We start from the raw sequence: 16,530 nt of genomic DNA, 5'->3' as shown, positions 1-16,530 counted from the left end.
GCCAGGTCCTCTAAAACGGAACAATTGTCAATTTGTTTAAGATACGTTGAGCAGCTTGAAATCAAGGAGCGTTTTCTGTGTTTTATTGATTGCTCAGCATCTCGTGGTGCAGCTGCTATAGTGGACGCTATAAACACAGGACTGGAGATGGGTGGTTTAAAAAACATCCCAATTGTTGCTCAGAGTTATGACGGTGCCTCCGTAATGTCGGGTCACGTTTCAGGCGTGCAGCAAAAAAAATTAAACCCTGTGCACACACACACACACACACACACACACACACACACACACACACACACACACACACACACACACAGCACTACGGGGTTTCATTAGTACAGCAGGTAGTAGTGTGCTGCTGTACTACCTAAATAACAAAAAAATTAGGGGTTAGGGCATTGTATCGCTGGTCGCTCGCCAAGCTGTCGCACCCCCTGGCGTCTAGTTCAAGCTCCGCCTATGGCTGTGGTTCTCAAAATGTTTATGTCATGGACCTCCAAAATGATACATATTAGTCCGCAGACACCCATTTCAAAAGATTTAGTGCCAGGGGCTGGTTAGATTTAGTACCACATTCTACATCTATATAATGTGGGGAGATAACACCTATGATCACTCTTATTCATTATTTTATTGGTCTAACTATAGCCAGTGAAATAATAGGGACATAAAACTGCTGCTCATCCTTAGCCTGAATCTGTCTCTAAGGATGTAACTAGATCCTAGTTCTGCAAAATGTCAACAACCCTGTAATGCTCCATCGTGTGGCTGCCCTCTTCAAGACCCCAAACACAGGCCCATTACTACTGCGGGCACTAGAAGAGTGAGAGTCACTTCTGACCTGCATGAGCCCATGAATGTTTAGCATTCTGGGGCTGGGGTACCATCAGGCCGGTCATTGGATAGGATGCTGGCGGTGCTCATTGTTGCCCCTGCAATGCAGGATAATGGAAATATTATTGTATTTGTTTCATTTTAATGTTCTTATAGCATATTATTGTCTGCCTTCTTTTGAAGATAGATTCAAGAGGCCAAAAGGGGGTATTTGTCACTCACTCATACAAGACAACAATATAATTTAACAGAAATATAATATTGGCTTTAAGAAACCTGCACTTGAAAGCATCCCATTTACGCTCTTCATCTCACTATTTTTATTATTAAGGTTTGAAATTATGGTTATGAGGGTGGACTGGAGGAGGGGGGTTACAAAAACAAAATTTTCATCACCACCAAGAACAAATTGTTCCATTTGTAAAAAAAATCCCATTGTATACCACTAGATGGCATCATATTTGTATTTAACCATCAAAATAGATCTTTGTCTTGTGTGTTGAACTGTATTTTTCCATTGTGTGGACCTTTTGAGGACGTTTCTATAGCCTTGGTTTATGTTTCTGGGTGGTTTGTGTGAAATAAGCTTCATTGTAAGGAAGAGAACCTCCTGTAGTTGTTGTTGTATTAACTATGAGCAGCTCAGCATATGGATGAAAGTCAAAGAGAAGAGATCACGTTTCTGTCTGGTCCACCAATCACGTGCAAGGAGCTGTTCAGTGGTGCTATAAATCCAGTGTGGAAACGAACAGCAAACAGGAATGAAAAACAACAATCACAAGAAGGAACTACACAAAACCTCCAGGGGCTGTGGCAGTCGATTCATTCTTTTTGTCAGTTAACATAAGGTAATTTAATTTACACTTTTCTATAGACAAGTGTTCTTTAATTGCTGTTTTCTTTTATTTGTATCGTGTTTTGATGTGATGTTGACATGATTTCCTATAATTTTTACACCAAGTGTGTTATTTTTTATTTATTTATTTAGTTATTAACGCACATTTAAAACTGTCATCACATTTTCCAAATGTGCTCGAATCACACTTTCCTGAGTTCCTCCTGCCGAAAGTAGCAGACGCGTTGTGAACTTTAGGCTATATTCGTTATTTTCGCAGTAGGCCCTGACACTGTACGAAAAGACGTATAAAATAATACATGATGCATTTTTTTTGTCAGGCATGTCTTATTTTTTTGTATGTATAAAGCAGTCTATATGGCTGGCTTCTTTGTTGTTAGGTGTCTGCTCTTACACAAAGACTAATAAAATCGCCATTGAACATCATATTTCAAACGGGAAATATGCTGATCAGTAATGTCTTAAATTAGCATTTCCCAGTAACGTCAGATGTGCTTAAATCAATTATTTTAATATCACTGTAATTGGCATTGCACTGTATCACAATTGCTTCGTGATGTGAGCCTGACTTTCTCCTGGAGCTATTCGCTTCTAAAGTACATCTTGTTATGACATGAAGTTTTACCCATGTATGCTGGGTTGCATGGATGTATCTGCAGAAAATTGGTGACGTTCATCTACAGGTATATTGTATTTTCTAGGCTTTTGGGTCAAAATGGCCACCTCAGCAAGTGCAAACCTGAGTAAAGTTGTGAAGCAGCAGTACATGGACCTCCCTCAAGGAGACAAGGTCCAGGCCATGTACATATGGATTGATGGGTCTGGAGAAGGACTGCGCTGCAAGACCAAAACTCTGGATTCTGAGCCCAAATCCATTGAAGGTAAGATGTGTGTATGTGTGCTTGCGGAACATACTGACTACTGAGAGTGTGACACACTGACATTTCGCTGCTTGTGCGTGACAAATAACCCTGTATGCACAGTGTCTGTCAGGCAATGTTGTTTTAGCCAGCCTTTCTTTCTTTCAGATATCCCTGAGTGGAACTTTGATGGCTCCAGTACCGAACAGTCGGAGGGTTCCAACAGTGACATGTATCTGATCCCTGCAGCTATGTTCAGAGATCCATTCAGGAAAGATCCCAACAAGCTGGTTCTGTGTGAAGTCTTCAAGTATAACCGCAAGCCTGCTGGTAAATTTATTCTTTAGGATGGATTATAGCAATAGGCCTATCTCACAAAAGTTGTATCATTGGGAACCAATCTACATGCCTGTTCCAACAGAAACCAACCAACGGCTCACCTGTAAGCAGATCATGGGCATGGTTGATAACCAGCACCCTTGGTTTGGTATGGAACAAGAGTATACCCTTCTAGGCACAGATGGACATCCCTTTGGCTGGCCGTCGAATGGCTTCCCTGGCCCTCAGGGTGAGTTTGTGGTGTTCCTGCTCTTGTCAATGAAGACTGAATGCAAATTGGGTTCTAAAAACTGATTGATCCTCACAGGCCCTTATTACTGTGGTGTGGGAGCTGACAAGGCCTATGGACGGGACATGGTGGAGGCCCACTATAGAGCTTGCCTGTATGCTGGGGTTCAGATCTGTGGAACCAATGCTGAAGTCATGCCAGCTCAGGTATTTCATGTTTAGGAGGCCTAGTCCCTCCAACGTCTGGCTTTCCCCTGTGACATCATATGACAGCCAAGTCTATGGACTTTGTGCATTTCCCCCAAAGGCACTTCACCCAGCCCCCCCCCCCATTCAAAATAAACAGGCTGTATTCTGCTTTACTCTGGTATTTAGTGTCTTTGTTACCTTTTTCAGTGGGAGTTCCAGGTAGGGCCTTGTGAAGGAATCAATATGGGTGACCACCTGTGGATGGCTCGCTTCATCCTTCACAGAGTCTGTGAAGACTTCGGTGTGGTGGCCACATTTGACCCCAAGCCCATTCCTGGAAACTGGAATGGTGCTGGCTGCCACACTAACTTCAGCACTAAGGAGATGCGGGAAGATGGTGGATTGAAGTAAGGATATGTTTTCTTGAGAGGGCTGCAACTTTAACTTTCTATTTATACACCTTTTTTGTATAATGACGTCTTGTCTTTAAACAAATTGATTAACCACTTAACTGTTTTATACTTTGTTGCACTATGGTGTCATGCAAAAATAGTGAACTGGCAGATCTACAAGCTTGCAACGCTTGACTGAACTCGTAGATCTGCTATTTTCGCAGTTTCCAAATCCTGGGATAGATTAATAAATAACTGTTCGATGACTTGTTGTACCCCTATTTCTTGCACTCAGACTGCATTACATGCTGCATCCTGTTGTAAACCGTTCTAACTCTCTCTTCATACAGAGCCATTGAGGATTCGATTGAGCGTCTGGCCAAGAGACATGCCTACCACATCCGTGCCTATGACCCAAAGGGGGGGCTTGACAATGCCAGGCGTCTGACCGGTCACCATGAAACCTCAAATATTAACGAGTTCTCAGCTGGCGTGGCCAATCGTGGTGCCAGTATCCGCATCCCCCGTGCAGTGGGCTCTGACAAGAAGGGCTACTTCGAGGACCGCCGTCCATCTGCCAACTGTGACCCCTATGTTGTCAGCGAGGCTTTGATACGCACATGTCTGCTCAAAGAGGAAGGGGATGAACCCACAGACTATAGCAAGTGAACATCCTCTGCTGCCCTCTTTGAAACACACCTTGTGTCAAGCATAAGTGTCATTACCAGTACTGTACAGACCTCAAGCCTGATTTATAGTTGCTTGTGTGCACCAACAATGGCTGAGCTACAAGCGCACGATGAGTAGCATTGTGAGCTTGCAGATCAGCTATCATTGCCAGTACTGTATCTTGATAAAGGACCATGCCGGTGTCTATACAGGTCATTGTCTATTCATAGATCCGGCCATTTTATATCTTGCCTAAACATCGACCATTTTCCTTTGCTTTATTTTTTGTTTGGCGCTTTCACATTTTCTGAGTCCGTGTTTGCTTAACATCACTGCACTGTAAACGTTATTTATTTTCCCAAGAACTATGATGACATTGTAAATGCAAAACTAAACTTTGACCAAAAACATCATTGCCTATCCCAAGCCAATTTTGTACCATGCTGAAATATGTCCTGACTTCCTCGAACGGCTTATTAAAAGTCTGCAGTAATGTCAAGTACACTGAGTTTCAAATGTATTTAACCCTTCAAAGCCCGGATATATTTCTACTTGCAAAAATATTTCAACCTTACTAGTACTTAGCAGAGGAACATGTTTAAAAAATATATATAATAAAATTTACATTTGGGGGATATCTTTCACAATAATAAATGAAACATGTTCTAGACATTCTAATGACAAAATATATATATTACAGGCATTTTACTTAAAGGTTAGCAATTGTTAAATTTCAGAGTCCAGAGATTTTGAAGTTGTGTGACTTTCTGCCTCTGTGTGGGGTATTTATATGCAAATATCTTGACCAATGGAATTGTAAGACTAAACTAACATCAATGATGTTTAGGTGAGGAAAAATATAACTGTTGCCCAAAAGCATGACTAGTATGGCCTTGATGATTGCAAGAGTAATGGATGGACTGCTTGACGCAGTCTGACATTCCTTGTGCATAAGGCTTTTTATACTACAGTTCCTTGCCTCCTGACATGAGCTGCATTTTTTTTGTCTGGAACAACACATTTGTTGGTGGGGTGGAATGAATCTTTTTTTTTTTTATATATATATATATATATATATATATATATATACTGCTTGTCATTCATTTGTAAATGGTCTTGACAGGATTGTGTTGAGCTCAAACTTTAACCCAAAGGATCCCGAATGCATTTGAATGTTTGATTTGTATCTATGTAGGCCCAAATATTATGTGTGTACTTGTCTTAAGTCAATATCATGTTTTTATGATGCATGTGATTGTTTTCAATCACTGGAAAAAAATAAAGATTTCTTTTTTTTACCACATACTTCTGAAAGCAAAGGTCATGTCTGAACTGTCTTGTGCAGTATGTTGAATTAGTTGAAATAAGGATGCAACTGTAATCATTAGAAATGGAATGTGTACTGTAATGCTTGACGAGCTGTGATTAATTACAGACAAACATACCCTGTTTGTGTTTCAAAGACTTCACTACAAGATCAAGTGACCCTGCTCCTTTACAGCATTGGTTTCCCAACATCAGGACCTGGTACCCATGACCAATTAAACCAGGTCCTGATGTTGGGGAAACCAACATCTTGATTACTTAATCCATACAATCTTTTCAAACATTTTCCAGAAATGGGGGAGGGGGGGATTTAAGAAACATCAAGACATTTTCTGAAATTGCAGATCTATAGCCTGATCCTCACACAAGTCACGATGTGCTGCGTTGTAAGCTTGTAGATTGGCTATTTTTGCTCATTTTGAACTGGAATTTAGTGGTAATAGTCCGGCAGTCACCAAAGGTGGACGGGTGGGAAATTTGGTATATAGTCTTTATTTATTGGCCTAAAATATTGTCTATATACATATATTCATGAATCCACTTGCTGACCGGCCTTTGGTATTGGGCAATTTATAGGGGTTTCTTGTGATCCTACCATTAACATCCTATGGCAGGCAAAAATGAAAACCCCCTAGTTTGATATGTCACATGCTACTTAAAGCATAAGGAAATTTTGCCTGCCATAGGATGTTAATGAAAAAGAAATTGCCCAATAGTGACAGCCGGTCAGCAAGTGGATTCATGAATGTATGTAAATTATAGACAATATTTTAGGCCAATAAAAAAGACTATATACCAAATTTCCCACTTTAAACAAAAGAAGTTGGTTGCCGGACTATACGTTTGGATCGAGAAAACACCACATTTATTTTTCAGCTGTTAAATATAAATGTGCAATATCTGTAGTGGAATGTAGACATCCATGAATCCAGTTGTAAAGTAGGTCAGTGAAGTTAATGAAGGAGGGGTAGGTAACGGTTGCTCTTGAATATACAGTAGCTTACAAGAGCAAATGTTTGTCAGTATATGTGGCAAACAGCCCAGAAAAAGGTGATGACCGGTAATTCCAGCACTACTTGAGATTAGAAAGACAATTGAGGTCACGGCAGTCGGTAGCGCTGTCGGCCTCACAGCTAGAAAGCCCTGGGTTCGATTCCTGCTGGGGGCGTGTTCTCTCCTCCTCAGCGCCCATACCCTAACCCATTTGTGGGTCACAGATAATCTTTTATGGGTCCCTTTATTTTTTGTTTCCCACATTTTGTTTTTAATTAATATTAGTTGGAAAAACAAAAAAACAACATTCCCAAAAAAGAAAAAAGAAATTCAATGAAAGTAATCTAATTATTAAATCAAATAGAAATCTAAGAACATACAAAATTAATTAGAAAACAAATGTTTAAGAAGTATAGTGAAAATAGCCGATCTAACAAGCTCTGTGAGCTTGTAGATCTGCCATTTTCACTAGTTTGGGTCCCGGGCAAATGTCTAATTCCTCTTTTGGGTCACAGGCCTACCTTTTTATACCCTAGGCTATAATAAAAAAATCACACCCGTGTGAACCCCCCCCCCCCCTCTCTCTCTCATTAGCAGGCAACAGTGCAGCACCATCTCTCTCTCTGTTTCTGGCACAACAGCGCCCCTACTGGTACTAATAGTCATACTGGTGCTCATTAACGTCACATAGGCGGACACATAGGTGAACACGGACATTGCTGTTCCTTGGAGTGGTTGCACCACTCAAAAAACATGCAGTAATCTTGGTCTCTATACTGCCTCCCCTGGTCAGCCAGGATGATGGAGGGGAAAGGAACGGGTTAGAATAACATGCTCCGGCCCAGGCCGTAGCGTAACGGTCTGGGCACCGGACTGGTAATCCAGTCGCAGTGTGCCGCGGGTTCGACTCCCGGACCCGACACGGCCTTTACTGCATGTCATCCCCCCATCTCTCTCCCGTTTCCTGTCAGCCTACTGTCTGTCCCTTCAAAAATCAATAAAAGGCGTAAGCCGCTAAAAAAAAAAAAAAAAAAAAAAAAAAAAGAATAACATGCTCCGTCCACGTGCTACGTCCTAACTGGGAAACTCCCCCTGTCAGGTGATTAGAATCGGCCTGCTCACTCTTCATGCATTGAAGGAAGCATGAGCTCAGTTCGGGGCTCTCCCCAGCCAGGTTGGCAGAGGGAGAGTAGTGTGGTTTTATGGGTTACAAAATGTAGTGTAGGGCAGAGACAGAGAGAGGGGAGCTACGGAAGCCATGACAATGGGAGTCAGATTCAAACCCTGATGCTTGCATCAAGGAGCATCATGTGGCAGTGCACTAACTGGTTGAGCTACTCACCTGGCCTCAAGTGATAGGCTACTTAGAGTTTTAATTAGTTTCATACCTTTTCATCTTGACACAAGGAAAACTGGTTAGTCTAACTTTAGCGATAACAATTATTTTAAGTGGATGAGAATTCCAAAGAGAAATGTCAACTGTGCTATTCTGCCAATGTGTCTCAATGGGAACAGAGCGTTCTTTTTCGCAGAAATCCTCAAATGGCAACAAAGCTGTTCTCTGCTCCCATTGAAAAGCATTAGCAGAATCCGCCCACATAGGCAGAATTAAAGTTCGGTGTAACTGCGCCCTAATACAAAAATTGAAAATGAACTTGACAGTCAAAATATACTGCTGTTAGATGAATACTCTACAGTCTACACAGTATCTTTTTAAATATATTTTTGGAGGCTTTTTCTGCCTTTATTAGATAGAGTACAAGCTGATATGAAATGGGGGAGAGAGATGGGGAGTGACACGCAGCAAAGGTCGTTGGGATTGGCAGCCTAGGTGCCCGGACCACTAGGCCGGCCAAGGCCACTCCATGCAGTATCATTAAGTTTCCAAACGTCAAATTCTTACAAATGTATTTTCCAATTGACTGATATATTTCGACTATTATCATGGGTTATACCTTCCAGTAATGTTTGAGTATTTTCCATCTATTAATATTGCTGTATATGAATGTCTATGCCTGACCCTCAACTGTAAGTACAGTGAGTACTGTAGGCTACTCGGAGTACAGTCTGTACTCTGAGTTGAAATAAAGGTTATGATGTTGATAGTACAAGAGTATATAAAGTGATGACAGCTACTTAAATAATCTAATGGCTAAAAGGTGACGATTAATCCTATTTCAATACAGAGATGCCACACTTTACTTTACCACATAGTGGTAGTCTCACGTAGCCAGACAACTATTCACATATTCACATTCTCTGAATGCTATGAAGCATATGGAAATTGTCAGAGGCAACAGTCTGTCAACACGAGACTGCCACATAGGCTACGCGCAAGCTATTACATAACACCAGAGAGGATGATAATATGCATCATAGTGCACAATGTCAAACTAAGTAACAAGGCATAAGTTTTAATGGACTATGACAACACCTTTTCATCTATTCTATAGGCTCCTTTCCCAGAATCAAAATCAGATCACCGGTTTATACAGGTGTAAAACATTGGGTGAAATTTGTTTTTGTGCGAGCTCCATTGTTCCCCCCCCCCCCCCCCCCCAACCACGCATGTGGGTTATGTAATCTCAATATACTACTTACAGCATGGCCAAGCTTGTAACCATTGGCACGTGAACTTCAATTCAATCAGAGTAGCCTATTTCAAGGCTTAATAAGACCAATGTCCGAAAATTGAAGTCTTGCGATCTCTGTGAAAGTCCAAATGAAGTGCCACCCGCAGATAGATTGTTTCTAATTCTGTCACGTGAATGTGGGGAAAATGTCTTTGCTCTGGAGGTGGCAGAGCCCTACTTGTCCCACAACAAGCATGGCTGTGTTGTTGTTGTCAGCAGACATGGCTGTGAATGCAACTCCCCACTCTCTGTCTCCCCTGTGTGTGAGACAAACCACTGAGACTGGAAACTTGAGCAGCTGTTAAAGCAGATCCATGCGGTGAGATAGGTTAAAGATCAGTGGACATTGGGACTTTGAAACAGATCATACTCAAGCCCCCATGCTCTTATTGTGAATGTTATCAGTTCTAGGGACAAATAATCCTCAGCAATCACACGCATGGTTGTGACAACTTGTAAGGATACCATGTTCCACATGATTGGCTCAAAAGACCACATTTTTATGTTTGGTTTCTTGTGTGTGCCTGACTGCCTGGGACGGAGGCAGAGTTCATGCTTTAAGTTATACATCTGAATGAGGGATAGGGAGGACGTGTTAATTTTAGTAAGACAAGTACATCCTTTGTCTGAGCCCATAGCGAGTTTAGTGGGCCATTATGCTGCACGTGCAGTGCAGCTGATAAGAAACTTGAGAAAGGAAATATGCAAGGGGCCTCTGTGAGACCAGAATGCTCACGTGAATGTGCAAAATATGTAGGTCACACAGGCGCATGTTTAAGTTAGTTAACCTATATGCATAGATGTGACATCATAGTCATACTATACTTAACCTTTGCATAACCTTTGCTGAAAATAAGCTTGAAGTTAACTACAGATGATAATAAAAAAGGCAGCCAGATAGTTTTACTCAATTATTTTACTTTAATGCAAAGTGATATAATGGTCTGTTGTTCTCTCAAAATATTGAAGTCCAAAATTACATGTGCATCCTTGTCAGCATGTGTGTTTATTCTGTATTCCTATACAGGATGTGAGCTGGCTTGCACAAAAGTCGCCGTGAGCATGAGAAGTTGTAGGGTCATATCCCCTCACCTACAGTATTTCTCTCTGGAGCGTGGTTAATGGCGTGCAAGACAAACCAAACTCTTGAGTCTTTCTCTCATCCTGTTTTTCCAAACTGTATGCTATGGTGTCAAATTGCTTATTCTAAGTTGGGACAAAATGTTCTCCTTGTGCAATATTTGTCTTTCTGCCTACTGAAGGCTAGTTAGGTCTTTGTTTAAAAAGAACTCTGACAATGTAAAAACTCTTGAAAAACATTTTCTATAATGTTTTTAGGCTGCCTACTGTGTGGAAAAACCCCTTTCTGTATGATTTTATTTTGGTTGTTTGTCTGATCTCAACTGAAAGACTACAAGAATGTTATTGAACTTTTCTTTTTTTCATTTCAGTATCTCAAGCAACATTTATGTACTCTCCACTAAGGCACTATACTATACACATCTCTACGCACGCTACACTACTAAAACTGATGCATTTGGGGCAGTAACTGGAGACTTCGTAGGTGTGGTGTTTACAAGTGCACTTTCCACAATCATAGCAAGCTGTGCTTGTTTTGCAGTCCTTTGTTGTCAGGCAGAAAACGCATCTCCTCCTTTTTTCCCTTTGGAAGGGAAAAGGAACTCTGCTTCCTGCGGGATGGCCACAGAGATTCAGAATGCTGTATGGCCATTCATACGGTGTGTAGAGAAGACAAACTTTTGCCTTAGTTTGCATGACAAGGGCCTTTCTGAGCTCCTCCAAAAACATCCTCCTTTAGTTCCTCTTGCTTGCCTTTAATGTACATTAGGGGTTTATCCTCAGGAAGATCCTGTACTTGTTCATCTTTGGGATGTACTGTATGAAGCAAAACGTGCCTAAATTTACAATTTAGATTGCTCTTAGATTGCTCTTATATGCTCTTATCAAGAGCAAATTAAGTGCAAAATCGAAGAAAAAAAACAGAAGCCCTAGTCTAAACCACATGCTATCTGAATCAAGTGTAATTTCTCTCCCCTGTGTTGTGAGCAGAGTTTGAAGAGCTTAGGCCTGTTTCGTGTCACGGTGCCAACCATGGTGATCTTCTTCTTCAGCAGCTCCTCGCCAAGCTCGTAGGATGTGAAAAGACAATTCAGGTCACATTCTGTCCCTGGCCCTGCGGACCTTTAGTCATATCTAACACAACACATATGCCTTGGACTGTCTGCGCCCCTCCCCTATTCCACGCATAACTAGAACCAGGGCCCTCCACAGATTTTTGGGAGGGCAGGTGGCAGGTGCCCTTAAGTAAAACAAGTGCCCCCAGAGTTCAGGGATGACTTCATCCTCATTTGTGATCCTGTTTGTATTCCTGTTCATGTACTTTCTCCTCTTGTCAGCATTTTCTGGGTAAAGCAAAGCAAAGTTACTATGTTTACCCAGGGTAACTGGACTAAGCTCAATAACTTGTTTACAGCCAGGCCCTGCTCATAGAACATTTCATGGTAGGGGTTCAATGCCTTGCTCAAGGGCACTTCAGCTGTGGTAATTGTAACGTGCCGGTCCGGGGATACGAACTAGCGACCTTCCGGTATCAAGACCGCTCCGCAAACCGTTCGGCCACCGCTGCACAGCCTGATTTTCGTGTTATACACAGAAACTAGCAAGCTCACAACACATGACAGCGCTTCATGTTCTGAGCTTGTAGATCAGCTATTATCGTCTTCGTGAAATAATAGTTAGTAGAGCTCTTGACCAGACATCTTGGCTGACAAGTCTGCAGGACATTAGTGTGCATGACAGTAGAGAGCTAAGTATGCTGCCTCTGGTCACAGCGAAGAGGTGATCCCCATGTCAACAATAATATAGTCTTTTCCAAGCAAATTAGCATTCAATATAATAGACAAAATAAGATAAAACAGCTCCCTAAATTCAATAACGTGGACTCATACCACCCAAACTAAATGGCCCTTTCATATCTGTACCAGTAATATTATTGTCCATAAACAATGCTTATAATCCTAATAATTGAGAAATGAGAATAAGATATATAGTGCAATATTATTATTTTTCACTTAACAAATGATGAGAAGTTGTACAGAAATGAAGAGGTGGTTGTCACTTCTCAGTCTAGGAAATCTTCAGGATCAAAAGAGAGTCTCTTGGAGTCTGCTTGGTTCACCTCCCCCGACCGACAACCGTCCATTCACATCTTCTAGTAAAGTTTACATGCCCTGACCCTTCCCCCATCCACCACCAGCATTGATAATGGAATTTTACAAAGGTCAAAGAAGTAAGCAGCACAGGGAAAACAAATGCACAGCACACACACACGTACCATGCATGCACGCACACATACCATGCATGCACGCATGTGTGCACACGCACGCACGCACGCACCCACGCACGCACGCACGACACATTGTTAGGGTTCAATGTCTGGATGAAAGGTATCATTTCTATTTCAGAAATAGTGAAAAAAGCTGACTAGATGTGATGTGTGATCTTGCAGATTGTTTTTTTTGCTTTATTTATTTTTTTTATATTAAAAAGAATGTGAACATTTTGAAAATGTTCACCTAAAATCATATGCCCAAAATAGGGACCAGGTTGAAAGTGGCTAATAAGAAAACACGTGTCTTTAACATGTCAAATGTCATATCGATGACTGTGGATTGAAATGCACTCTGCACTGATCTGCAAACAACATTCAGAGCTGTAGAAAATATGCATAAAAGAAGAATTTGATGTTTGTCTAAGTTTAATGCTGATTTAAAGCTGATAGAGTAAAATATATGCATACAAAACAGATATGTCAAATATTCCTGGCCTAGTGGCCTAGGATGCTAATCCAGCCTGACAGCTTGTCCCCGGGTTCGAATCCGACGACCTTTGCTCTTGACAACTCTCTCCCCCATTTCATGTCAGCTGACTTTGTCACTATCTAATAAAGTCAGAAAGTCTCCCAAAAATATCTTAATATATATATATATATATATATATATTTTTTTTAGGCTAGTAACAGAGACATGCAGTGTAGCAATAGAATAGTAACAGACCATAGCTTGCTATGCATAGACGTTTGTATATATCGTGCACATCATGTGCAGGTGAGACATCATTTGGAAGCACATATCCGACACGTCAATCTAAACATAGGGGGCATTTAAACCCCTCGTCTGCATCTTCTCTTTATATTTACAGGGCAGCTGACATTCTAGTACAATGCAGGAAATCTACCCAAGTGACCTTCAGATCTTAACATAATCATAGGGGGAAATACTTCAGTGAGGCAGAAACTCTCTTTGTTTTTCAGCGAAATTATATCTCTCCACCACCCATTTGCCAAATTCAACAGCAAGTAGGGCAACTGACTCAGACAAACGTGTATTGTGGCAAATTCAGACTCGCCCCATAAAGCTTTGGGGGAAACTCAAAGAGATAAAAAGTTTAGACAGGCTGTGAAACAGCAGACAACAGGTGTGAGGTTAAGGGTGGAGCCGGTTTAAACTATGTGTCACGTGAAGGACCACTCACAGCACAGGTCCCTAGGCAAGATCACGACCCTCATGCATTTTACCACAGACGTCACATTTGAGAATGTTTGTGCTTTTTATTTGGGGGGGGGGGGGGGGGGGGGGGGCAGTTTGACGTTTCTCAGACACTGTACGCTGTTTGGACCACAATGCTCCTACACACTGATAACAAAGTGCTTACTGACAGAAACAATTGACAAAGCATTTCATTCATCTGTCCATTTTGTGTTCTGATGTAGCCTATAAAAGATGAAAACAGCCGAAACAGGCTAATGTTTGTGAACACAAACTACTGTAAGCACTAAGCAGAAGAACATCCCAACCCTAATCCAACTCTAACCCCAACCACTAACCCCATCCCTAACCACAACCTGAACCTCTGAAAAATACTAAACCTATCAGGACGCTGGGAACATACTGTACACAGTGTACAGTATGCTTAACCAACCCAACTCCATCTAATTTATCCTCCTCTCTATTGAATTGGATTAAAGAAATCAAATCCTTTGAATTGTATGATAATTATATAAAATTCAAGGCTACACTGCTACTTTATTACTGTTGGGTAACATTTATGTATAAGCCTAACTTTAATGTATGAGCCACCACACCAGTATACAAATGCACTACAGTGGAAAATTCCATTGGGTATGTTCTCAATTAAGCTGGTCTTCTCCACTACAAAATTGAAGAACCACCCCCAGGATGACTTTGCACTTTTAAAGAAAATCCAGCATGCCCCATTCTGCACTCAAGTCTATTTCCTTGCTCTGTTCATGTCTGCAACGGAACCTAAAATCTGTATTTCTTAACATCACCACTACCTGGGAAATCCACATGAACATCTTTCTCTCACATTTTAAAACCAAACAAACATGAGGGTTTTTTAACCTTATCTCTGATGTGCCCCTGCTGGTAGGGCAAAAATGATTCAGTGGGGAATCTACAAGTCACACAAACAAAAGAAGGCTAAACTAACAAACTTGACTTCATTTGCTTCAACACAACAGGGACCACAGTCACACGTGACGGCTGACAGCTTGGGGGGCCTTGTTCATTTATAACTTTCCTTATAGCAGTTCAGTTGTTTGAACTGAGTACTAGTTAAACATCCTCTGCCTGCAGCTTTGTTGTGACAGCTTCCCTGCTGCACATATCAGACAGATATTAGGGCATATTTCAACCCTTGCTCTACTGTTTTAGTCCACTTGAAACCAAATCTAACCTTTTTGCTATAATATAAAACCACTGATAATTATTTGAGATATTGCAGATGGAGTTTAACCACATGAACCCTAGCCTACACTATTCTGGGGGTGAACATTAGGAGAAAATTGGATATATTGCATTGTGAGCTAGATGGTCTATTTTTCGGGGGAAGAGATTTGGTGTAGATAAGGGGGGAAAGTATACATACAGACTAGAGACCAATGGGGGACTCCTGTCAACAAAGTAGCCTATATATAGGTTTTAAGTGGTTAATATGTGACAGTATTGCCTATAAGTAGGCTAGATATGTAGGCTAGTCGATATAGGAATGGGCACAGGCAATGCTCCCCCTAAATGCCTAGACTGGCCCACCAAACATGATGGAAAACCAAAGATATTTCAAATGAATGGGCTTATATTTAAAACAATTTGAAACACTACGCTACAATTTAGGCATTTAGCAGACGCTCTTAATCCAGAGCGATTTACAGTAAGCAGGAACAAAAGACATACTAAAACTACAACTGTCGCACCACCAAACCAACACCATTTCATCATCCAAAAAATAAAAAGCCGCTCTCTGCACAACCAGCCAACCAGCTTGAATAATGCTCTGCCCTGATTTGCCAACCAAGTTTCACCAAGTCTCTTCTGGGAAACTCCAACAACCACAGGCCTCCATAGCCCACCCCTTAATTGAGGAGCCACAGAACTCTTAAATACTTTAGGCTACACTGGCAGGAAGCCTGGTGGGCGAGGTTACACTGGCAGTGGCACAGTGCAACCCATCATCTCTGTCTCACACTGGCTCCTGTCTGGTTACTGGATTTGGTAACTGCTGTCATAGGCGCTACTGTTTAACCACTTAAGCCTTTTATAAAAAATTTAAGGAAAGAAAAATGCATTTTTAGTAGATATGTTTTTATTTTGCCCAAAACAGGGATTCAATAGTTGTATTGAATCCCTGTTGTCTCCTCAAAGTCCTCATATAATATATGCTACATTTGAATGTCTGGAAGCCATATAGATATTCCCCTATAGGCCTATACTTCAAATAAATGAAGAGAGGCCGCTGAAAATCACAGCAAAAGTTAAAATCTCAAAAGTGTCAAAGAAAGCAGTGAATAAGGGAGAATGAGGTTGCTGAAGAAAATAGGGTGATGATTACCTCTTCTGGCAGAAAACGGTACTGCATTTTATTTATAAGCTTTTTCGTGGAGGACCAACACATGGTGACGCGAGGTTAAACAACAACCTGGCTGCAGCGCTTACGAGAAACTGTACAGGATGTTCTGTTCAGCCTACACGGAACTGTAGTGTAGAGAGGAGGACACTCCTTGAAAACATGGTGAACTCTTAAACAGACGTGGACGTGGTGGAAAGCAAAAGGACTCAGTAAAATCCAATAGTATAGCCCAGTGGTTCCCAAAGTGGGGTCCGGGGACCCCC

The 16,530-nt window shown here is 41.4% G+C and overlaps 1 protein-coding gene across 2 annotated transcripts; it reads left to right on the top strand.

Moving 5' to 3' along the window:
- Window positions 1-1,423: 1,423 nt before the first annotated feature.
- glulb (glutamate-ammonia ligase (glutamine synthase) b) lies at window positions 1,424-5,406 on the top strand. 2 transcript variants are annotated; one of them, XM_083767313.1, is made up of 7 exons: window positions 1,424-1,682; window positions 2,374-2,571; window positions 2,719-2,880; window positions 2,972-3,118; window positions 3,197-3,324; window positions 3,514-3,713; window positions 4,049-5,406. In XM_083767313.1, the coding sequence occupies exons 2-7, from the start codon at window positions 2,406-2,408 to the stop codon at window positions 4,365-4,367; spliced, it is 1,122 nt and encodes a 373-aa protein (XP_083623439.1). In that variant the 5' UTR covers window positions 1,424-1,682; window positions 2,374-2,405; the 3' UTR covers window positions 4,368-5,406. The 2 variants fall into 2 exon arrangements, with proteins under 2 accessions (XP_083623439.1, XP_083623438.1); XM_083767312.1 differs by having other exon boundaries at window positions 1,426-1,682; window positions 2,392-2,571.
- Window positions 5,407-16,530: the final 11,124 nt, after the last annotated feature.

Source organism: Protomyctophum parallelum (genome assembly GCF_964188405.1).
Source record: "Protomyctophum parallelum genome assembly, chromosome: 6".
Taxonomy (NCBI): domain Eukaryota; kingdom Metazoa; phylum Chordata; class Actinopteri; order Myctophiformes; family Myctophidae; genus Protomyctophum; species Protomyctophum parallelum.
Note: the sequence above shows the minus strand (reverse complement) of the source record. Positions and strands in the feature narration are given on the sequence as shown.